The sequence below is a fragment of the Cynocephalus volans genome, chromosome 9 (assembly GCF_027409185.1).
Source record: "Cynocephalus volans isolate mCynVol1 chromosome 9, mCynVol1.pri, whole genome shotgun sequence".
In the NCBI taxonomy this organism is placed as follows: Eukaryota; Metazoa; Chordata; class Mammalia; order Dermoptera; family Cynocephalidae; genus Cynocephalus; species Cynocephalus volans.
The window spans coordinates 60774327-60797852 of NC_084468.1; the positions used below are offsets into that span (position 1 = coordinate 60774327).

General features: G+C 41.7%; 1 protein-coding gene and 1 pseudogene across 2 annotated transcripts in view; both read left to right on the top strand.

Moving 5' to 3' along the window:
* The window catches only part of SLC4A4 (solute carrier family 4 member 4), a 355627-nt gene that overhangs the window by 30974 nt on the left and 301127 nt on the right, over window positions 1–23526 (top strand). The window contains exons 1-2 of one of the 2 annotated variants that reach the window (XM_063107590.1): window positions 16370–16398; window positions 16731–16804. In XM_063107590.1, the coding sequence (XP_062963660.1) occupies window positions 16732–16804 (73 nt within the window). In that variant the 5' untranslated portion in view covers window positions 16370–16398; window position 16731. Of the gene's footprint in view, window positions 1–16369; window positions 16399–16730; window positions 16805–23526 lie in introns of those variants that run through there. The other variant, XM_063107589.1, reaches the window with a different exon arrangement.
* On the top strand, window positions 762–7226 carry LOC134385723 (uncharacterized; annotated as a pseudogene).

Below are 23526 nucleotides of genomic sequence, written 5' to 3' on the forward strand. Positions count from 1 at the left end.
GAATCCTGATATCATCTTTTAGTAGCTGTGTTGACTTTTTGGGGGGCAAGTTACTTAATCTCTCTGTGCCTCAGAGATGATGATGATAAAATAAGTATATACCTTATTTGTTGTGAGAATAATATTTGTAAAGTGATTATAACAATAACTGGCACATGGTAAGCACTGCCTAAGTGTTTGCTAAATATAAATAAAGACATTAATTTTGGAAGGCTTGTTAGAGAATGCTCCAACCTTTAGCCAGTAGGCACACTAAGGTACAGAGAGAGGTGAGTGTAAGTGAAATAATTCAAGATTATAAGAAGGCATATTTAAGTTCAATGTTACAGAAAAAAATTCTTGAAGGTAATCCCTGCTGAGCATGGATTATGTTAGTTAATTATGAAGGAGTATAATAGAGTGGTTAAAATTGTACACTGCTGAATTAGATTGCCTGCCTGGTCTTCTCTTATAGAACTGTATAATCTTGGGCAAATTACTTAATTTAAAATTATAATTCTAAAGTGGGTATGTGAAAAGTCCCTACCTCATGGGGTTGTCATGAGGATTGAATTAAATAAACATTGTAAGGTGCTGAGCACAGTACCTGGCATATAGTAAGTGTTGAAAATGTGACTTAAAAAAAATAGATAATGAGAGTCCCTAATTTCAGTTCTTACATGGTTACAGGTATTGACATTTTTAGCTAGAACCTTCAGCCCTATCCTGTTACTGAGCCAGACAAAATATGACAGCATCCAGAATGAAATAATGCATGCGTGATGCTTAGCACACTGCCCGACATCAGCAAGAACTTAGTACCTGGCAGTGGAGGCGTGGTTCAGGATGGAAGATGTGGGCAGGAAGCTGCCATATTGGAGAGAGGTGGGAAAGGAGGCATTTTCTCTGAGGTCAGTTTGGTGTGTCAGAGATTGGGTGGGTCAGGGGGTTGTACCTGTCAGTGACATCCGACTATCTCCCAGCACTATGTGCTGGAACAAACTCCTGCTCTCAAGTCTCCATCCACCTGCCAACCTACATCTGATCTGAGAGCACTGTAAAATCCACAGTAAATGTATGCAAAATCACAGACTAAAATGAGTATGAATGAACTAGATTTTAGTTATCTGTGCTATCCTTGTCCTAATTACTACAAATAATTTATCATTTGCTATGTATAAATATAAAATTAAGCTAAAATGCCCAGAGCTTAAAGTTTATTTTGACATTTCAAATCTTAGTTTCCTTTGCAGGCAGCTGCCATCCAGCTTCTGTGACAGTGCACTGTAATGTACCACATGAGAAGCAGGCACGTTCAGGGAGCCAGTGGAGGACAGAGGAAGAAGCATGGCTCTGCTTGGGGAAGGGTATGTCTGAGAATGTAGAGAGTGTTCTGGAGAGGTTTGAGCTGGGTCTTGAAGAATGGGCTAACTAAGGTAACATGTACACAAAGGTATGGTGGACCCTTCAGAGGTATGACATGGGAGATGCAGGAGCTACGTGTGGAAAGCTCAAGACAAGCCTTAAATTCCATGTTGACTTTATCTTCTATGTGGTGAAGAACTACTGAATCATCTTTAAAAGGAGACTAATAATCAAATTGTGCTTTATAAATGGGTAGATTAGAGAGGAGTGAATTTAGAGCCAGGAAATCCAGTTAGAAGTCATTGGCGAGAGGGCAGACAGGAATCCAGCCGTCCTACCCTCACTTCAAGTCTAATATGCTGGAGCATCCTCCAACTAACAGCTGCCTTGCAGGATGGACTTTCGGCTATAGATATTTCCTTTTCCCTCCCTCTGCTCTTCTTTCTTTACTCTGCTGCTGGTTCAGGGCTGGCTCTTGGCTGAAGAGCTGGTGGTGGTGAGCAGGAAGGACCAGTGCGTGGACATGCCCACAGCTGTCCTTTGCCCTGGCTTCTCACATGGAGCAGCTGTGACATTCCATTGGGCCTGATCCCTTTCTTAGGACCTTTCTGATTTTCACACAAGAGCCCCTAAAGAGGGACAGAAGTTAAAGAGTTTAGAAGGGAGTTGTGAAGGTTATTTCTAGGTGTCAACTTGATTAGATTAAGGAATGCTGAGAAATCTGGTAAAGTTATTTTTTTAGGTGTGTCCATGAGGAGGTTTCCAGAAGAGATTATCATGTGGGCCTGAGTGGATTGGGTGGGAAAGATTTGCCCTCAATGTGGACGACCCCAAGAGCTGGGATGCACTCTTCTCTCTTGTCCGTGGACATCAGAGCTCGAGACTCTTCAGCTTTTGGGTGCCGGGACTTACACCAGGGACACCAACTGCTTCCCTGGATGTGAGGCATTCGGACTTGGGTCTGCTACTGGCATCTGGTTTACAGACAGCCCATCAAGGGACTTCTCTTCACAATTGCATGAAATAATTTCCCTAATAAATCCCTTCTCATGTATTTATAACATATCCTATTGATTCTGTCTCTCTGGAGAATCCTAGTACAGATTTTGATACCAGGAGTGGTTCTAGAGAAACAGAATCTTAAAGGTGAATTTCTGCAGTTGGTTTCAGGGCTTTAGACCTAAAAATGTTAACAGCTCAACTTCTAATAATACATACAGAGAGCACTGATGTGCATGGTGTGAATTGTTTAAAGAGATATAAAAAATAAATCCATTTGACACTCCTGATTCACCGCTTGTAAAAGGCAAGGGATTCAGTGACTCTCTCTATAATAACTTTGAGTATTTGTGGAAATCCAAGGAATATGATGTTGGCTGGTTGCTCCTTGCATCACTGTACAAAGTGAAGAAAGAAAAGAGCTCAGGGATGTGAATTCTCAGCTCAAGCGCCACATAGATGACCTAAAAGTTTCTAAGTGTGCTCTAGGCCAGAATCTTCTCTCCAGTACCCACAGGGCTGAAATTGCCAAAAATCAAACACAAACCCTCATCATAAGATTGGCTGAACTACAGTGGCAGTCTCATGGGGTATCTACTGTTAAAGTGAGGGCATTTGTTGGGAAAGAATGGGTTCCTACAAGTTGGGATGCGGACGTGTGGGAAGACCCCGATGAGGCTGGGGACATGGAATCCCTGAACTGCATTGATTCTTGTTTTCCAGACATGAACTCTCCACCCCTATCCCCCAAGACAGAGGCTTTTCCACCTCTGTCTGAGGGGATTAACTTTGCATTGCCTAAGAACACAGTAATGGTTTCCTCTGAGGCAGTGACTGAGCAAGACAATGTTGATTCTCTTCAGGACCCACCCCCACCACCCATCTTTGATTCTAGACCTATAACTAGACTCAAGGCCCAGCAGGCCCCTAAAAGGGAGATAAAAAGTATGACCCACGAGGAGGTGCATTACATTCCAAAAGAACTAAATCAGTTTTCTACTTCATACTAGCAGAAACCAGGAGAATATGTATGGGAAAGGATATTAAGGGTGGGGGATAATGGTGGAAGGAACATAAAATTGGATCAGGCTGAATTTATTGATATGGGCCCACTAAGCGGAGAGTCTGCATTTAATGTTGCAGCTTGGGAAGTTAAGAAATGTGCTAACAGTTTGGTTGGTTGGCTGAGATATAGGGCAAAAGATGGCCCACTCTGAGTGGTTAGAGATGCCCAATCTCCCTTGGTTAACTATAGAGGAAGGAATTCAAAGGCTTAAGGAGATGGGAATGCTAGAGTGGATTTGTCACATAAACCTACTCACCCACATTGGGAGGCTTCAGAAGACATGCCTTTTACCAATACCTTGAGAAATAGATTTGTGAGGCGAGCATCCCTGAAGAGCTCTGTGATTGCTCTTATCTGTAGACTGGACCTTACAGTGGGAACTACAGTCAGGCAATTGGAACACTTAAATGCAGTGGTACTAATAGGATCCCGGGGTGTCAGGGGCCAAGTGGCTGTACTTAACCAACAAAGGCAAGGTGTGCGTGGTTACCATAATGGACAGCAGAAGCAAAGCAACAATAAGAATAGTCAGACTCGTGTAGATCTATGGAGTTGGTTAGTTAATCATGGTGTTCCTAAAAGTCAGATAGACAGGAAGCCTATTAAATTCATACTCAATCTGTATAAGCAGAAAACTTGTAGGTCAAGTGAACAAAAGTCTAACTCAAATCATAAAAACAGAGTCATGGGTCCTCAATCAATTCCCAGACATGAGCTAGTTTACAGACCCAGAACCCTTGAATGAAGGAGTGGCTGGGTCCCCTTGAGGAAGGACCCTGGTACACTACTAAAAACTTATACTATTAATCTTTCTCCTGTCCTTCACCAAGGGGACCTGCGGCCTTTTACCAGAGTAACTGTGCATTGGGGAAAGGGAAATAATCAGACCTTTTGGGGACTACTGGATACTGGATCTGAACTGACATCGATTCCAGGAGACCTGAAATGTCACAGTGGCCCTCCAGTTAGAACAGAGGCTTATGGGGGTCAGGGGATTAGTTGAGTCTTAGCCCAGGTCTGACTCACCGTGGGTCCAGTGGGTTCCTGAATCCATCCTATAGTTATTTACCCAGTTCCAGAATGCATAATCAAAATAGACATACTTAGCAGCTGGCAGAATCCCCACATTGGTTCCCTCACCTGTCGAGTGAGTACTATTATGGTGGGAAAAGCCAAATGAAAGCCACTGGACTTGCCTCTACCTAGGGAAAGAGTAAATCAAAAACAATACCACATTCCTGGAGGGATTTCAGAGATTGGTGCTCTTTCAAGGACTTGAAAGAGGCAGGGGCAGTGATTCCCGCTACACCCCCCTTTCAACTCCCCTATTTGGCCTGTGAAGAAAATGGACAGATCCTGGATAATGACAGTGGATTACTGTAAACTTAACCAAGCATTGACTCCAATTGCAGCTGCTGTACCAGTTGTAGTTTTATTGCTTGAACAAATTAACACATCTATGGGTACCTGGTATGCAGCTATTGATCTGGCAAATGCCTTTTTCTCTGTTCCTGTCAATAAGGCCACCAGAAGCAGTTTACTTTCAGCTGGCAAGGCTAGCAATGCACCGTCACTGTACTACCTCAGGAGGGTATCAGCTCTCCAGTCCTGTGTCACAATTTAGTTCACAGGGATCTTGATCACCTTTTCTTCCACAAAACATTACACTGGTCCATTACATTGATGACATTATGCTGATTGGACCTAGCGAGCATGTAGTAGCAACTACTCTGGACTTATGGGTAAGACACTTGCATGTCAGAGGATGGGAAATAAATCTTACTAAAATTCAGGGGCCTTCTACCTCAGTTAAATTACTAGGAGTTCAATGGTGTGGTGCATGTCGAGATATCCCTTCTAAGGTGAAGGATAAGTTATTGCATCTGGCCTCTCCCACCACCAAGAAAGTGGCACAGTGCCTAGTGGGCCTGTTTGGATTTTGGAGGCAACACATTCCTCATTTGGGTTTGTTACTCTGGTCCATCTACCAAGTAACCTGAAAAGCTGCAAGTTTTGAGTGGGGCCCAGAACAGGAGAAGGCTCTGCAACAGGTCCAGACTGCTGTGCAAGTTGCTCTGTCCCTTGGGCCATATGATCTAGCAGACCCAATGGTCCTTGAGGTGTTAGTGGCAGATAGGGATGCTGTTTGGAGCCTTTGGCACGCCCCTGTAGGTGAATCACAGTGGAGAGCCTTAGGATTTTGGAGCACGGGTCTGCCATCATCCACAGATAACTGTTCTCCTTTTGAGAAACACCTCTTGGCCTGCTACTGTGCCTTAGTAGAAACTGAATGCTTGACTATGGGCCACCAAGTTACCATGTGACCTGAGCTGCCCATCATGAACTGGGTGTTATCTGACTCAGCAAGCCATAAGGTTGGGTGTGCAGAGCAGCACTTGATCATCAAATGGAAATGGTATATAGGAGATTGGACCCAAGCAGGTCCTGAAGGCACAAGTAAGTTACATGAAGAAGTGGCCCAAATGCCTATGGCTCCTACTCCTGCTACGCTGCCTTCTCTTCCCCAGCCTGCACCTGTGGCCTCATGGGGAGTTTTCCATTATAAATTGACAGAGGAAGAGAAGACTAGAGCCTGGTTTACAGATGGTTCTGCATGATATGCAGCCACCAACCGAAAGTGGACAGCTATAGTACTATAGCCGCTTTATTGGACATCTCTGAAGGACAGTGATGAGGGGAAATCTTTTCAATGAGCAGAACTTTGGGCACCTAGTTGTGCACTTTGCTTGGGAGGAGCAATGGCCAGATGTGTGATTATATACCAATTCATGAGCTGTAGCTAGTGGTTTGGCTGGATGGTCAGGGACTTGGAAGAAACATGATTGGAAAATTGGTGAGAAAGAAACTTGGGGAAGAGGTATGTGGATAGACCTCTCTGAGTGAGCAAAGGATGTGAAGATATTTGCTTCCCATGTGAATGCCCATCAAAGGGTGACCTCAGCAGAGGAGAACTTTAACAATCAGGTGGGTAGGATGACGCGTCCTGTGGATACTAGTCAGCCTCATTCTCCAGCCACTCCTGTCATCGCCCATGAGCAAAGTGGTCATGGTGGCAGGGATGGAGGTTATGCATGGGCTCAGTAACATGGACTTCTGCTCACTAAGGCTGACCTGGCTATAGCAACTGCTGAGTGCCCAATCTGCCAGCAGCAGAGACCAACACTGAGCCCCCAATATGGTACCATTCCCTGGGGTGATCAGCCAGGTACTGGTGGCAGGTTGCTTACATTGGACCACTTCCATCATGGAAGGGGCAGAGTTTTGTCTTATTGGAATAGACACTTACTGTGGATATGGATTTGCCTTCCCAGCTGGAAATGCTTCCAACAAAACTACCATCAGTGGACTCACAGAATGCCTTTTTCACCATCATGGCATTCCACACAACATTGCTTCTGATCAAGAAACTCACTTCACAGCCAAAGAAATATGGCAGTGGGTTCATGCTCATGGAATTCACTGGCCTTACCATGTTCCACATCATTCTGTCTGATAGAATGGTGGAATGGCATTTTGAAGTCACTTACAGTGCCAACTAGATGATAATACCTGACAAGGCTTGTGCAAGGTTCTACAGAAGGCTGTATATGCTCTAAATTAGCACCCAATAAATGGTACTGCCTCTCCCATAGCCAGGATTCACGGGTCTATGAATCAAGGGGTGGAAACGGAAGTGGCACTACTCACCCTTACCTCTTGTGACCCATTAGCAAAATTTTTGCTTCCTGTTCCTGTGACTTTATGCTCTGCTGGCCAAGAGGTCTTGGTTCCGAAGGGAGGAATGCTTCCATCATGAGACACAAAAATGATCCCATTGAACTGGAAGTTAAGGCTGCCACTTGGCCACTTTGGGATCCTCATGCCTCTGAGTTAACAGTCTAAGAAAAGAGTTATGATGTTGGCTGGGATGATTGACCAAGACTACCAAGGGGAACTTGGACTACTACTTCACAATGGAGGTAAGGAAGATTATATCTGGAATACAGGAGGTCCCTTATGGTGTCTCCTAGTACTACCATGTCCTGTGATTAAGGTCAGTGGAAAATTACAACAACGAGATCCAGGTGAGACTACGAATGGCCCAGACCCTTCAGGGATGAAGGTTTGGGCCACTCTGCCAGGTAAAGAACCACGACTAGCTGAACTGCTCCTTGAAGGCAAAGGGAATACGGAATGGGTAGTAGAAGAAGGTAGTTATAGATACCAGCTTTGACCATATGACCAGTTACAGAAATGAGGATTGTAATTGTCCTCCCCATAGTGTTAAGAATATGTCTCTATGTATATATACTGTACATATATTAAGCAATTATGTTCGTTTTTGTTCCTCTTATTCTTTATTATGTACCATGAGACTTAGTGACTTTATATCAGCATTTAAATATTGTTAAACTTTACATCATAGTATTTGCATTTAAGTCATGGGATATTGGGAGGAGGGTAAATATCATCTAAGGACATTACCTCCTCTTCTGGGAAGGGGATTAATGCGTTTTCGGTTGTACGCAGGATAGTTGCACCATGTTAGGCAAAAGTATTATGTTATTGTCCCATTTGAAGATTTAGTGTGATTTAAGGAGATAGGATGGACACCAAGTTGATAAGGGGTGGGCTTATGAAGGTTCATTCTAGGTGTCAACTCTATTAGATTAAGGAATGCTGAGAAACCTAGTAGAGCTATCTTTTTAGATCTGTTCATGAGGGTAGTTCCAGAAGAGATTAACTTGAGAGCCTGAGTGGACTGAGTGCGAAATATCCACCCTCAGTATGGGCGGGAACCATCTGGTCCACGGAAAGTCCCAAGAGATAAAAAAGAAAACTGAAAAAAAGGCGAATCTATCTGTTGGATCTGGGATACACTCTTCTCTTCTGTACGTAGAATTCAGAGCTCAAGACTTCAGCTTTTGGGTTCCAGAACTTACACCAAGGACACCAGTGGCTTCCCTGGTTTTGAGGCCTTCGGACTTTGAATGAGCCACGCTACTGGTATCCAGTTTGCAAACAGCCTATCATGGGACTTTTCTTCACAATGGCATGAGCTAATTCCCCTAATAAATCCCCTCTCATGTATTTATTACATATCCTATTGATTCTGTCTCTCTGGAGAACCCCGACTAATACAGTAGCCTCTTTTTCCTATTTCTACCAGTAAAAGCTCTGAGAAAACTTTCAAAGGGCTAAGTGCTTGATATCTGCCATAAGAATGAGACTGCTCTGTTCTGCGTTGGAACTCTGATTAGAAGCAGCACATGGTCATTGTGAAGACACGCTGGAAGGCCCCTTAAAAAAAATGAGTGTATGTGACCGTGGGTGTAGGCTAAGTCAGGCGAATGTCCCGAGGGGTCTGCAAGTAGCCCCTTTTCAGTACTTAATACCTTCCCCAGCAATTTCTCCCTTCATCTGTCATCTCCCGCAAGCCCCCATGCCTTTCCTCATCCCAGAGTCTCCATTGCCTATCAGTTCTTTTCTTGTCCTTGGTTGCCGAGCCTGCTCCAGCCCTTCAGAGCTCAGGCAGCAATCTGTGGACAGACTATAGGAGACCTTACCCTAACATAGAGAACATGGAGGGGAACAGTTTGATCCTATAGGCTTGAGGGGTAGTTTATCTCTGGTCTCCCAGTTGAAACTCCCATGTATTTGCTTGTGAGACAGAATTATGGCCTTCAGGTCTGTAGAACTTTTAATACTCTACTATGTTCTCTGGGCCCTACAAACTTCAGATTTAGATTTAACTAAAATTAATTGGAATTATTTACTCCAGGAACTTACTTAATACTCTAGACCAACTTCTGAAGTGTTTTAGGCTCCTTTTAAAGACATTGGAGTGAGAGATCAATTAACCTTCCTAAAGTGACACAGTTATTAAAGGGCACATTTGGGATTTGTTCTCAGTTTTGCCTAATTCTGCATATATGTTGATGGACCAGCATCTGTACCTGACTGCTGTGAAATAATGTTTTTAGGGGAAATAAAAAAACAGATTTACAAATGAGCTTTTTTAATTGAAAATTTTCTAAATTCAAAAATTATTTGAATATAGACTCAAATGTATATTTGAGAAGTAGTACAGAGAGATAACTTGTGCAAGAAAGCCCCACTTTGCTAGTTTTCCCCAATGTTAACATTTTACAAAACTATTGTACAATATCAAAGTCAGGATATTGGTACTGATAAAATTCACTGAACTTATTCAGATTTCCTCAGTTTTACTTGCACTCATTTCTCTCTGTCTCTCTGACTCTGTCTCTCTGTCTCTGTTGGTATTAAACTCTGTACAGTTTTATTGACTGTGTAGATTTATGTATGCACCACCACAGATAAGATACTGAACAGAACCAACACAAGGATCCCTCGTGTTGCCCTCATAACCACAAACACCTTCTCTAACCCCTCGCACCCACTAATCTGCCCTTCATTTCTAAAATTTTGTCATTTCAAAGGTCTTAAGTACATGAAATCATCCAGTATGGAAACCTTTGGCGTTGGCTATTTCCTTCAGCATAACCCCTGGAGATTCATTCATTTGTTGTGTGTATCAACCGTTTGCTCCTTTTCACTGCTAAGCAGTACGCTGTGGTACAGATAGATCATCGTTTGTTTAACCATCTACCTCTGAAAGACATGTTGCCTAATTCTAGTTTTTGGCTGTTATAAATTAAAGCTGCTATAAACATTGGTGTACAGATTTTTGTGTGATCATAAGTTTTCATTTCTCTGGGATAAATGCCCAAGACTACAAATGGACTTTTAATACAGTTCATAAATCCAGAATTATGTTTGGCGTGATCCTGTTCTGGGTTGCATTTTCACCTTTCATCCAGTCCACAGTCTTGATTTCATGTGTGGCTGTCACCCGTTTCCCCTGGCCCTGGGCCTGTGTAAATTTCCAGGCTGATTAGGGAGCTCCTGAACTCTGCGAAGGGGATTTGCTTCGCTTTGTTGCCGGCTCATCTCTGGGAGTCGTCTCTGCCATTAGTCATGCTTGTCAGTTTTGCTACACCAACATGTATGTCCAGAGCTCCAGCAGTCTGCCAGTTAAGCCTGCAACTGCATTCTTCTCCCTTACTTCCTGCAGGAGTGAAAGGCCCTGGGGAGGCCCCTGTGAAGTTTTGAAGGGAATGATTTCAGCTTTTCCTTGCCCTCGCCCTCCAGTTCCCTGTAGTGAACACATGTTGCCGAAAGATGGCAGTGCACTTTGCAGCTGCTGAGACTGCTCTCCCTGTCACCTGTGGCTTGTTCTTTCTGTGTATGTTGAAAATGTGGACAGCAGATTTTACAAAACAGCAAAAGCACCAATAAAATGCTGTGAGGTTTAGAAAGTTTGAAAGAAAACATCACGCTTGCAAATGCTTTGTAGTGAAAATTGTTTTCCACCTCTTAGAAATGATCTGAATAGGGAATAGAGCTCAGAAATTTGTGTGTGAATGTACAGTTTTAGATATTAGTACTGATTGTTACATTCTATATAGCTCCTGAAAAAGACCTGTGAAATGCTGATTTTTGCCTTCCCTCTGATCCAAGACCAGCCAAGTAAGCAGGGGCATCCTGCTTTTGAGCTCTGAGATTTGAGATTAACACCTCTTAGTACTCAAGTAAAGGCCCTTATGCACGCTGTACGTAGAGTTTTCATGGCAGCAATGGCTAATAATAATAAAATACTTCCTAGTATTTGTCCACTCTGCTGTGTGCATCACCTTGTTATGTGTGCAGGCATATGTATAAAGAACTGTTTGAACATTTGCTATGTACAGGAAAGCTGTGGTAAAGTGAGAGATTATGGGGTTCATTGGGTGTCGTAAACAGACCAAGCTAGTGAGGGTAAAGTGGGATGAGTTTAAATATGAGGTTAATTGATAAACTTTAAGCTGTATACATGGAAAGAAACAGTGATGTCAAACTCCAGTGTGGACATGTTAAAAACTGGAGCCATGCTGCTCCCTAGGGTACCATCCCTGGTGCCTTTTGGGAAGCAGTAAGAAAGCCCCACTATTAATTTGATCCATTTGCAGCCTAGTTAAGTGCAGAGCAGGGTGTGGAGGACAATGGGCTGGCTTTGGGATTGGGGCTACAAGCCCTGGGGTGGATCTTCTCCACACTGGCCAGTATGCCAAGGTGGGAGGATCTGTTCTGCTTCCCCTGGAACTCAGTGCTGTGGTCACTGTGACCCCACAGCTTATTACGTAGCTGCAATCCTGGGGTGGCAAGGAAACAGGTGGCTCCACCAGAAGCAGCAGCCTTTTTGCTAGCATATCCTTTGGCAAAAGCCTTGGCTAGGAGGAGAATTGCACTGTATAAAGTGCTAACCCTGAAACCAGATGCTGTTACTATAGAGACGAGTGAAATGCTACCATGGGAGGTGTACCAGGGGAGGGCTGGGACAAGGGAGATGGGAGGGCAAGTGAGGCGAATCTAAAGGCAAGCACACCCGAAGACCTTCAACCTTTAGCAGCACCGTGACGGGCAGGCTTGCATTCTGAAACTTGTGTGCTGGCGGCCTGCCACTTGCTGACTGGCTGAGTGGCAGCTGCTCACGCTGTGGGGACTAGCTGGTGAGCACGTTGGCAGTTGGCGCGGGTTCTGGGGGGTGGGAACTCAGATGGGTGGAATGTAGATGGGTGCTCAAGGCCCAATGGCTGACAGTTTTGTGCAAATGTTTCTCATGCCGGGCTTAAGTCACCCTTGCAAGCCTGCTCAGTGATTAGGACTGACTGGTGAAAGCTGGTCCATTTGGCTGCAGATTTGACATGTGTTACAGTTAAATCATTTTCGTGTCCCCGAATAATGGAGAATCAGAAAAACCCTGATTTGGGTGTGGACTTCCGTAGAAGGGGTACAACTTCTACTGTCAGATGCCCTGTTGAAGGAAGGCAGTACTGGCCCCGAATGGATTTTATACTGACTGATGTGACCCTTATCCCCGTGATGCTGGTGAGAAGCTTCCAAATCTATTCTGAACTTTGCCTCACGCTGGTGCTGTGAGCAACCCAGGGCGCTGTTTAGAAGCATGCTCCTTTCCTTCTTTGTTTTCAGCAAATGCAGGGCGTGTGAAAGGAACATTTTGGGAATGGGTTTGGGGGCCTGGTAAGGAACTGGATGAATTAATTTCTTCCTTCTGATAGAGGGGAAACTGGTTGGGTCAGGCAGTCATTTTAAAGATATCTCTGTCTTACTAATAATAGCAAACAACTGCTGAGAGGATTTGGCGGGGGCACAAACCCAAATAATTGACATTTGTGGTGTAAAGATGGAAAAGAGCTGTAAAATTTCTGTAGTTTGTGCAGAAGCTCAGGTGTGCCAGGCTGGACTTGTTCTGGGGAAAGGCTGCTGTGAGTGTGCAGGTTATATATGTCCATTTTGTTCCTCATCCCTTTTCGCTTCCTGCAGGGGAGAGGCTGCTTTCAGATACTCTGCACTGTCTCTCAGAAAGAACTAAGTTTCTAATTACTTGCTATGTATAGTCTTGGAGGGAATGCGAAATATGCATCAAAGAGCCAAGGAATGCACCAATCATTATTCTCACTCTGTAACTCAGATGGAACATGGTGACAGTGCTTCAGTTAGGCTGAATGGTTTTCTCAACCTAGAGTTATGGGGCATTAACTTTTTACCGTTCCCTCCAGTTGTTAAGTGGCTTTCTTCTTTTACTTCCCCTTTGGTTATTGCATGCAGTTTTGAGAAGGGCTCAGGCACTAAGGCTAAACATTTTGTTTAGGAAATGTATAAAAGGACAACAAAAGACTTTGGAACTAGCTTGATTAATGGTGGGGTGCAGAAATGATGTTCTTTATGAAATTGTATTGGATTCTGCAGGCTGATAGGACTGGAAAAAGTTCTGACAAGAAATGTGACCTAACTACTCTTTGTTTTCCAAAGGGGAGACAATACTGTTAATGTACGAGCACTAGTACAGGTCTCCTGGATTTTGTTCTTCTGAGGTCTTTTAAGAAAATTTCCCCATTAAACTGTCATCTTTATCTGTGTCTACAGACGCCGTATAAACTGATGGGTTCTCGTCCTTTGCACCAACTCTCTTTGATTGCTAGGAGATGTTTTTGAAAAGGCAGGTGTCATTGCACTAGAGCTCTTTCCTGTCTTGCTCATCACTGTTTCTCCAGTGCCATGAAGTGTGCCTGGCACATAATAAGTACTCAGTAAATATTTACTGAATGAATGGAGGAAGGCAGGAAAGAGAAAAGGGAAGTGCATTCAGCTCTCTCTGTGTCCACCACTGCATAGCGTATGTTTCAAGTGCTTTGGTCATGGTCACCAATGTCCTTCATATTGCCAAATCTGATTTTTACTTCTCTGTCTCCATCTTTCTCAGCTTCTCAGTAGCAATACTCTCCCCTTTTTATGACTTCCTTGACATCGCTTGCCTGGTTTGTCTCTTACCTTGGTGACTGTTTTTGTTCCTCTGCTCTACTTGTAAATGTTGGCATGCCTTAGCACTTGGTCTTGAGTCTGCTCTTCTACGTCTACATTATCTTCCCGGATGATTCCATCTAGTAGTAGGTCCAGGTACCAGCTTTATCCACTGATTTCCCAGTTTTTATCTCCAGCCCAGAGCTCCTGAGTTCCAGACTCGGACATCTAGTTGTGTGCCTGACAGCTCCTTTTTCACATGTAATAGGCATCTCAACCTTTAAAAAAATTATTTATATTTTAGTTGAAACATAATTGATTATATGTACTTATGGGGTACAGAGTTGACTATCAGTATTTGTGTACAATATGTGATGATCAATCAGTGTTATTAGCATGTTCATCCATCTCAACTTTAGAGAGGCCAAACAGAACTCTTGAGTCCTTCCCAACAACTGTTTCTCCCATAGCCTTCCCTGGGCTCCTGTGATAGTTTCCTGGTTTTTCTTGTTCCCTGACTGTCCATTTTTCACATAGCAGCCGGAGTGATCCTTTAGAGAGGTAAAACAGCTCAAGTCACTCTTAATGTTAAGAGTGGCTCCCATAACACCTAAAATTCTGCCTCCTTACCATGGCCAGCATGGCCCTAATTCCCTCAATATCATCTTGTGCAGTTGACCTTCTGTCTCTCTTTCCAGTCACACTGACCTCATTTCTGCTCCTGGAACATGCTAAACTTCTTCCACCTTAGGGTCTTTGCACTTGCTGTTCCCTTTGCTTGGAATACTCCGCCCGCAGATCCTCACATGGCTGGTTCCATCCTGTCATCCTTGTCTCTGTTCAAATGTTGCTTCCCTAGAAGCCCCATATGATCCACCTTATGCCAAGTAACCCCTTCCCTCATTTTATTTTCTGATAACCACTGGATGCTATCTGAGGCTACATCGTTCATCCGTCTGTTCATTATTAGTTTCTTAGGAATGTTGTCTTATTCACAGATGTATTCCCCTCCCTCTGAAGAGTGCTCAGGAACATATCAGGCACTAATGAATATTTGCTGAATCAGTGAATATGCTGTATCATTTAATCTTCATGGGAACCTGAGGCTCAGAGAGGTTGGTAAATGACTTGACTCCTTAAACTTTCAAAGCATTTTATTTTTCACCATAATCCTGGTGGCTGACCCATTTTAGAGTATAGAGAAGGAAAAAGGGATATATCAGGATGAGCTTTTACATACAAGGCCCATGTTCCTGAAAGAAGAAGTCCTGTCAAGTGTCCAAAGATAATGAATATCTTAATAGCATTGTCCACCAGTGCTTGGTCAGGGTAGAAAAGAAAGAAGGAAAGAAAAAGGAAGGAAACATATTTATTAGACGTGTAGTATGAGCTAGGTCCTGTGCCGAGTGCTTTTAGATATGTTACCTAATTTGAATCTCAAGCAATCAATGCAAAGTTGATATTATTACCTCAATTTTATAGATGGAAAATCTGGGGCTCAGAAAAGTTAAATACTTTGATCCAGGTAGCACAACTGCTAAGTGGCACAACTAGATTTTTTAAACCCAGGGCTACCTGACGCCAAATTTCTGACTTTTTCTGCTCGGATGGTTGCTTTGTGAGAGGCATATGCTCCCAAAATAGTAAGGAGAAAAATATGAATTCAGTGCTCATCCACATACATTATAACAAATATCTGCAGCACAAGAGTAAGTTATACAGATAATATGGAAAACAGACCTACAGTATTCAGTGCCTGAGCATATAATTGGATGAATACAATACAGAGTGAACACTTGGTTCTCTGGCAGTGCTCATGTACCGAATGACATAGAGCAGCTGTCCCCAGAGAAAGTTCTTTGTTTCTAGACTCGTACTACACAAGCAGCATTTGAGCAATTCAGGATTTCTTTCTGCTTTCACTATAAATAGAGTTCATGGAATTCTATATATCAAAGTTAATACAATGAAAAGGAGGCACAGAGTATGGAAATAAGCCTTAACTCACTCTATAAACTAGAAACATATTTGGCATTGGGAGGCCATAAAAACGCTCTCATTCCTTGGATGGGTTCTGAGGTCTTATTTAGCATATGAAATTGCAGAGTAGATCCTATTATGTAAGAAGACAGGAGGGAGGACAGCATAATTTGGTTACAAAATGAAGAACTTTGTGCGCTTCAGTGAAGAGTTAACAGAGCAGATATACACAGAGAAAGGTGTGTGATAAGAACATGGACAATGAATGAATGGATGGCATGTATATGTGCCTATTGCCGAAGCTGGATTGCTGGATAATCCTCAGATGTCAGATTTCCGTAAGGCCAACATGTGACTCAAAGCTTGCCACTCAACAGAGAATACTGGGCTGTGCTGGTATTAAGAGGCTGGCTGGAAGCGAGGCTCCCACTGTGCACTAGCCTAACTCCCTGTCGCTCTCTACGTGTGGGTGTGTGCGTGTGTGTGCGTGTGCGTGCGTGTGTGTGTGTGTGTGTGTGTGAGGGTATACATTTTATGCAGTGGGTGTTTAAAGAGCTAAGCACTGAAGCTGGATTTCCACAGACGATCATCACGAGCACTCCAGACACACCAAACTTCCTCTCTTGGTATTTTTTTTTCCTTTTATCCTTTTTTTTTTTTCAAACCCCAAAAGGGAGAGCTCCCAACATTCAGCCTACAGAACTGGTATTATTTTCTCTTACCTGTCCATGTGGGTGTCCTTTCAAGGTTAGAACTGAAGCTATGCGGGACCGGCATATTCTCAAGCACCAGATGAGAGGAGCTGCGTGAGGGAGTAGCAGACACCAAAGGAAGAGTGACTCTGCCCTGTTAACATGAACAACAGCTTGCAGGTTAACCTGCCCAGAAGCTGGGCTGCTTCAAGTGGCTCCCTCCAGGAGAAGTCTGAGCATTCTTTTTTTCTTTTTTATTACTATAGGATGGAGGATGAAGCTGTCCTGGACAGAGGGGCTTCCTTCCTTAAGCATGTGTGTGATGAAGAAGAAGTAGAAGGTGAGCTTTATGGGCCTGGGAAGGTGTATATGCATATACATATGTCTCTGTAGATAATGGCATTCATATGTTTCATATGTCTTACATTTTTGAAGTTAAAAACTGAAGCTTTTCTATGGAGTTTCATTAATCTTCATATTTTGCTTCAACACAGAAAGTGATTTTAAGAACTTCATTGGACCACCAGAATCTGAATCAGTGTGGTCTTGCCTGGTTTAAAAAAACAGCCTTATTTTAAAGCATGTGCCTATGTTAGCTGTGCCTCTTCATCAAAAATAGTATTTTACCAGATAACATTAACCACTTTTCAATGATTAATTCAAGGAGGCTTCTAGATTTATGTAAATTTGTTTGGCAGCACCTTATAATACTCTTTCTTGCAGCTTGCAGGGTAGAGAAACAGATGTTACAGAAGGAGAATGATACCATTGTTGCAGGAAAAATGGGTCTAAGCTGAGGATATTAATAATGGGAATCATGGATGAGTCTCAGTTAGAAAAGATGTATAAGCATTTTTTACTTAAGAAACCTCTAGGATCTCTTTTGCTGGTGTTTCCTACTACCTGTTAAAAACCAAAGAAGAGTTATATTTTACTTGGGACTATGCTTTCAGTGTGCATTCTCTTTTCTTGTCTGTTGATTTATCAGTAATGTGAGAATAATAATATTTATTTGATAGTGAGAAGTCACAGTTTAATTAATATTTATTAAAATCATTGTGTGAAGGCACCACAGCTCTATAGGCTATTACTGATATTTATTTATTTATTTATTTTGACTGGTAAGGGCATTGCAACCCTCGGCATGGTGTGGTCCGCACCATGCTCAGCCAGTGAGCGCACCAGCCAACCCTATATAGGATCTGAACCTGCGGCCTCGCGCTCAGCGCTACCAGCGCCGCACTCTCCCGAGTGAGCCACAGGGCCGGCCCTATTATTGATGTTTATAATGAGACTTAAAATAATAATCAGCATTATAGGCAGTACTCAAAGTTAAATGGAACTTGCAGGTGAACCATGTGATCAATTCTACCCTTTAAAATCACCTAAGAGACAATTCATATGTGTTTTGGAGACTTTAGTCAGATTGGTGCCATTTGTAAGCATTTAGTGCCTACCAGAAACTTGGACCAGAGGGTGGTGGGGTTGGGAAAAAGAGGGTGGGTATTGTGTTCTGGAGTGGTTCTTCAAGCACACCAAACACCAGGTACCAGGCAAGTGATGCTTCTCTGCCATCTGGGACAGTTTATTTTTTATTTTATTTATTTATTTTTTTAAAAGATGACTGGTAAGGAGATCTTAACCCTCGACTTGGTGTTGTCAGCACCACGCTCTCCCAAGTGAGCTAACTGGCCATCCCTATATAGGGATCCGAACCCATGGCCTTGGTGTTATCAGCACCACGCTCTCCAAGTGAGCCATGCGCCAGCCCCTTGGGACAGTTTAAATAGTGTGGCTGTTATGCTGTTTCTCATGTTTCTTTAGTAAGTTTCTTCTGCCCATGTACTGTTACAGGATTGGTGCCCCCACCCCCCACTTCCCGAATTTATGCTCCTGAGACTGACTAATAAGAATTTGATACCTAAGTTTCTTAGGAAAACGGAAACTACAGTATTTTCTTTCATATTGTTTTATGGGTTCCTTGCATTTTTACAACACGACTGTGGGAAAATGTCAAGTTGGTGAAAGCAAAATAGTAAAACTTTTGTTTTAAGTTTCTTGTAACCCATGATGTTAAATCTTCATTTTAGTGACTCTGTCACAGTCCCAGTGTCAAAGAGATGAGAAAGTATTAAAGTTATAGTATATGGATGTAAGAAATAATGTAGGTTTGAACAAATATCCTATAGTTTTAGGACATTTAAAGTAGAAAAATGCTTGGGAATGAGATGTACCCTGCGCGCGCGCGCGCGCGTGTGTGTATGTATTTTCCTTTGAGAATAATGTTCTAGCTAAGTTCACAGGAGATGTAAACCACTTCTTGGAGTTTGTGCTGTCTGTAGGACTGACAGCAATCTACTGCAATAGGATATTGTACACAGTTTTTAAAGGCTTTGACTAAGAAGTGTATTTGCTGTAGTATTTCCCTTCATTTTCAAGCACAAAATTAAGACAATATAAGTGAATAACACAAGTTGGTAGACAGATTTCTTTAAGGAGAAACAAAAAGACATCTAAAGGTGGTAGAAAAGTCTGTAAAGTTCAAGAAATGTGTTGTCTTTGTGATAATTAGACTTGACACTTAGATTTTGTGTATTTTCCAATTCTTATAAGACCTCTGTTTTAATGACTGTCTTTCATGTTGATTACTGCCTGAGTTGATTACATTTCTTTCAAGGTATGCTTAGTTAGTTGCCTATTGTTGAATCCTGAGTCCCTGCAGGATAGTTGCTTATAGTGTCATTATTTGGTGGGAAACTTCCAACAGTGTAGGCTCTCCTACAGTAGAAGCCTTGAAACTACAGTTAGGATCTATTCATTTCTAATTCAGTCCTCTCCCAATTGACCCTTCCCTCTTCTCACCTGGTTTCATCCCATGGGAGTGAGAGGAGATAGTGTAAAAAAGTTGCAATGGACATGGGTTTGATGGTTCCAGTAGTTGAGGATGAAGAAACAGATGACTTGTCAAGACCTCTCATAAGGATTCACATTTCAAGTGGGAATGTTTTTTTCAAGGACATGAGTCCATCTCATATTTTTAATTGCATAGAGAAGGGTGTGTTTGAAAGAAAGCAAACTGTTATCTGTATTCCAAAGTAGCTGAGTTTCTTGTACATTTATGGCAGAAGTAAATGCTCCAGTTTTAAGGATCAAGAATTCAAAGGGCAGGGAGCTGGAACACCTTACATTTGTATTATCGATTATGTTACCTTTTGTCCCAGTTATTTCTCTTGCTTTTAGGATAAACATGATTGAAGAATATTACAGCACACTTGACAAAAGTAAACTTAAAATAAAACTTTTTTTACAGTAATTTGCACAAGCAAGATGTGCTTCCAATATGTGATTATTAAGGTGACTAACGTTCAGTAGCTGTAGTTACTTTGAAATTTTCATGCTTTTAAAGTTCTTCTTAGAGTCCCCTAATATGAGGGAGTTGGGTTCAGCTCAGCCTGAAGGCAAGAAGAGCCAGATGCTCTCTCATAGTTTCTTTTTAACACTGCAGTTCTGAGAAGTGGAGAGAGACCGAGATGCAGGCCACGCCCTCAGTTCACCTCGTTCAACTTTACTTTCAGTGGGTGGTATAACACTTAATCCATGTTCTAAAAACTCAGCAGAAAGCTGTCAACTGCAAAACTCACTAAGAGTAGAGTGAGTCAGAAGAGGAGTCATCTTCTGTTTAAATAATGAATTTAACTGTAATATATATATATATACGTTTAAAAACTAAACCTAGTTTTCATACAATTTTCCTCATTTGTTAATTGCTTAAAGAGATACTCTTTCAAGGGGCTGACCGGTTATGCAGTTGATTAGAGCATGGTGCTGATAACACCAACGTTAAGGGTTTGGATCCCAGTACTGGCCAGCCACCAGAGAGAGAGAGAGAGAGAGACTCTTTCAAAAGGAAACCATGTGCCAATTTTAATCCTTAAAATAAACAGAAGCTTTTGTATCTATTCTCTCATTGGTTACCTTATACAATTTTTTTCTTTTTTGGTAAAGTTGACATTTTTTGCAGGGAGTGGTTACTATGGATATACTTATTTAAAAATTTCAGCATTTCAGAAATTCATATTTGTTTCTCTACCAAAAGCCTCCAGCTCCCGCCCAGGCACTTCCAAAGAATGACAAATTTATGTTACCAGAATGACCCAGAAATGTTGACCAAGAGGAACCACTACTGCGTTTTCATTTCAAACATAGATGGGGAAATTGCCAAATTTTGGGGGGTGAAACAAAGTTGAGATAGAAAGAAAGAGTCCCAGATAGCTTTTTCCAAAGAGAAGGAAATCCTATGGATGTTTTATTCTTAAAAAAGTCAGCCAGTATTTTGGATCTGTATGATATAAACAGATTACTTAATATTCTCATATTTCACAATAGGGGAAAAGAGCAAACTCCACCTTATCCTTTGAGATAAAGCCTTGGCTCTGCAATGCTAGGTGACTCCCAAGCGGGCCCTGGCAACTCTGACTTCATGAGGAGGGGCCTCTTAACATCAAGTCCAACCAACAACTCAGGAAAAATAAAGTACAGCAGGACAACATTGGCTGAAACGTGTCTCCATTTCTGAAGCTTGATCAGTGCTCTCTTAAAGCTATTATGAAATATTGTGACAATTTTCTTCTTCTAATCAAAACCGAGTCCAATAGGAACTATGCTCCCACCTGTCCAAATGGAAGAATAACTACAAATTCCCATGTCTACTGATGGCCATTAAGAGAAAGAGAGTATTGTTGAAAGTGCATGGAATTTACAGGATGATTGTTTTTAGGGAAATAGTAAAAAAGTAGGGGACAGAGTAGATATTCACTAAATATTTGTTAAAAGAAAGAGTTAATAAAGAATATGCAACATAAAGTAAATAAAGCATGTGAAGAATTACTTTATATAATCCTCTCACATCTTTGTTTAAATTTTAGTTAGAAGTTTGGTTCTCTTAGTACTCTTAGTCAAATGAGATGATATCGTCTGAAATTACCTTATCCTTGGTATTACTCCTATTTGATTTTGCAAAGATCATTGACATTTTTATATAATTTATTTATTCATACAGTAAGAAAAAGAAGCCGCTAAAACATCTCAGCCTTATCCTCTTTTATTCTTTTTCTCTATCTTTTGAAGAGAGAGATTAAAATGATGAAATGGTGGCTTTTGTCTTTTTGGGTGTCAGGACCTCAACATTTTACAGTCATGAAATCACAATGACTTAAACCTATTTTTTACTAAAGGATATCATGATGATCTGTTCATGTGTATAGGAAGAGGTAGTATTCTAAAGAAAAAGTGGGGAGACTTTTGTTAATAATTACAATGGTAAGAAATGTAATTGCTGAGAAGGAGTGAATGAAAACATATCAAATGGGAAGGGAGGGGCCAAGACAGGGCTGGGGCTATTCTGAGCACTGGATATAAGTGTCCAGTTGCATTTTGCTGATCTCTTCTCTGCTGTTCCCTCTAATTGCTCAGAAACTGTGTGTACAGAGGAAACACTTGGGTAAATACTGCTGAAGGAAAAGACTTCTTAGAAGAAACAATGCATTCACACATTGGAAAGCTGTAAAGAAATGCAGTGAGGTGTTCAAAGGTTGATACTTGAGTAGCACCTTCGGTTTCCCAGAGCAGGTTGAGCCCAACTCCTTGCTTTCTTCTTCTCGTGGTGTCAGTTGAACACCTGCCAGAGGTCCTAAAGCACGTAGCACTTAGCTCTGTAGCTGCCTGACACCTCCTGCTGCGTCAGTGAAGTTAAATATTTATTTATTTATTTATTATTTTTTTATTTTATTTTATTTTATTTTATTTATTATTTATTTTTTTTTTTTAAATTTTATTTTGTCGATATACATTGTAGCTGATTAATGCTCCCCATCACCAAAACCTCCCTCCCTTCTCCCTCCCCCCCCCCAACAATGTCCTTTCTGTTTGTTTGTTGTATCAACTTCAAATAATTGTGGTTGTTATATCTTCTTCCCCCCCCCCCCGGTTTGTGTTTGCATGTGTGTATGTGTGTGTGTGAGTTTATATATTAATTTTTAGCTCCCACCAATAAGTGAGAACATGTGGTATTTCTCTTTCTCTGCCTGACTTGTTTCACTTAATATAATTCTCTCGAGGTCCATCCATGTTGTTGCAAATGGCAGTATTTCATTCGTTTTTATAGCTGAGTAGTATTCCATTGTGTAGATGTACCACATTTTCCGTATCCACTCATCTGATTCTTTCGCTTCAAGGAAATCTGATGATAGTTCCATGAGTTTTTGAAACTGGAATCAGACATCCCTTCCCAGAGTCTTCCAAATGTAGAGAATTCCCAGGTAGTATAGTATGGGCTAAAGCCCTCTTGAAGCCAACTTCCGGTTGACGTTCTTTTATGACAGTAAATTGAACTTGGTACTTGGGTTGTGTTTTGAAAGGATCCAGAAATTCTAAAATAATACACTTGGCAGCAATTTTGTCTGTAGATTGAGTTTCTTTTTAGAAGCTTTTTATCTGGTCATATTAGTGAGACATATTGTTTGGTATATATTTTGGGGAGTTGCTGTCGTTTGTTTTATTCATGTGTTATTAAGACAGAATGGTTAAGTTTCAGTTAGAGAAGAAATGTGCAAAACTTGCTGTATTGCCAAATCATTGCGTAAGCGAAGAAAGTAACTTATAGTTTAGATTTTGGGTTTCTCTCTATGTAAAATGAGAACATGGAACATGACATTCACCATAGAACTCTTTGATAATTACCAAAACCAATATTGCTGCTGTACCTGGCATTAGAAATAGGAGTGCTGTGCACTCACTATGCCACTCTCTGTTCTTTTTCTTTCTGATTGATACAGCCTCACCAATAATTTTCAATGATTATTATTATTCTAAAAATTTGAACTGGCCTAAATATTATTTATTTGCTTAATTTGTTTCTCTCAACATCTATCCTTTGCCTTCCTAACGACGCTTACGTACTACTTCTTATATTGGAAACATCAAGCCAGAATGGTCAAGTGAAATTTCCCAAGGCTTACTGCCTGTTTCTCTTTGGACTCATTCTGATTTCCTTGAAGCTCTGGT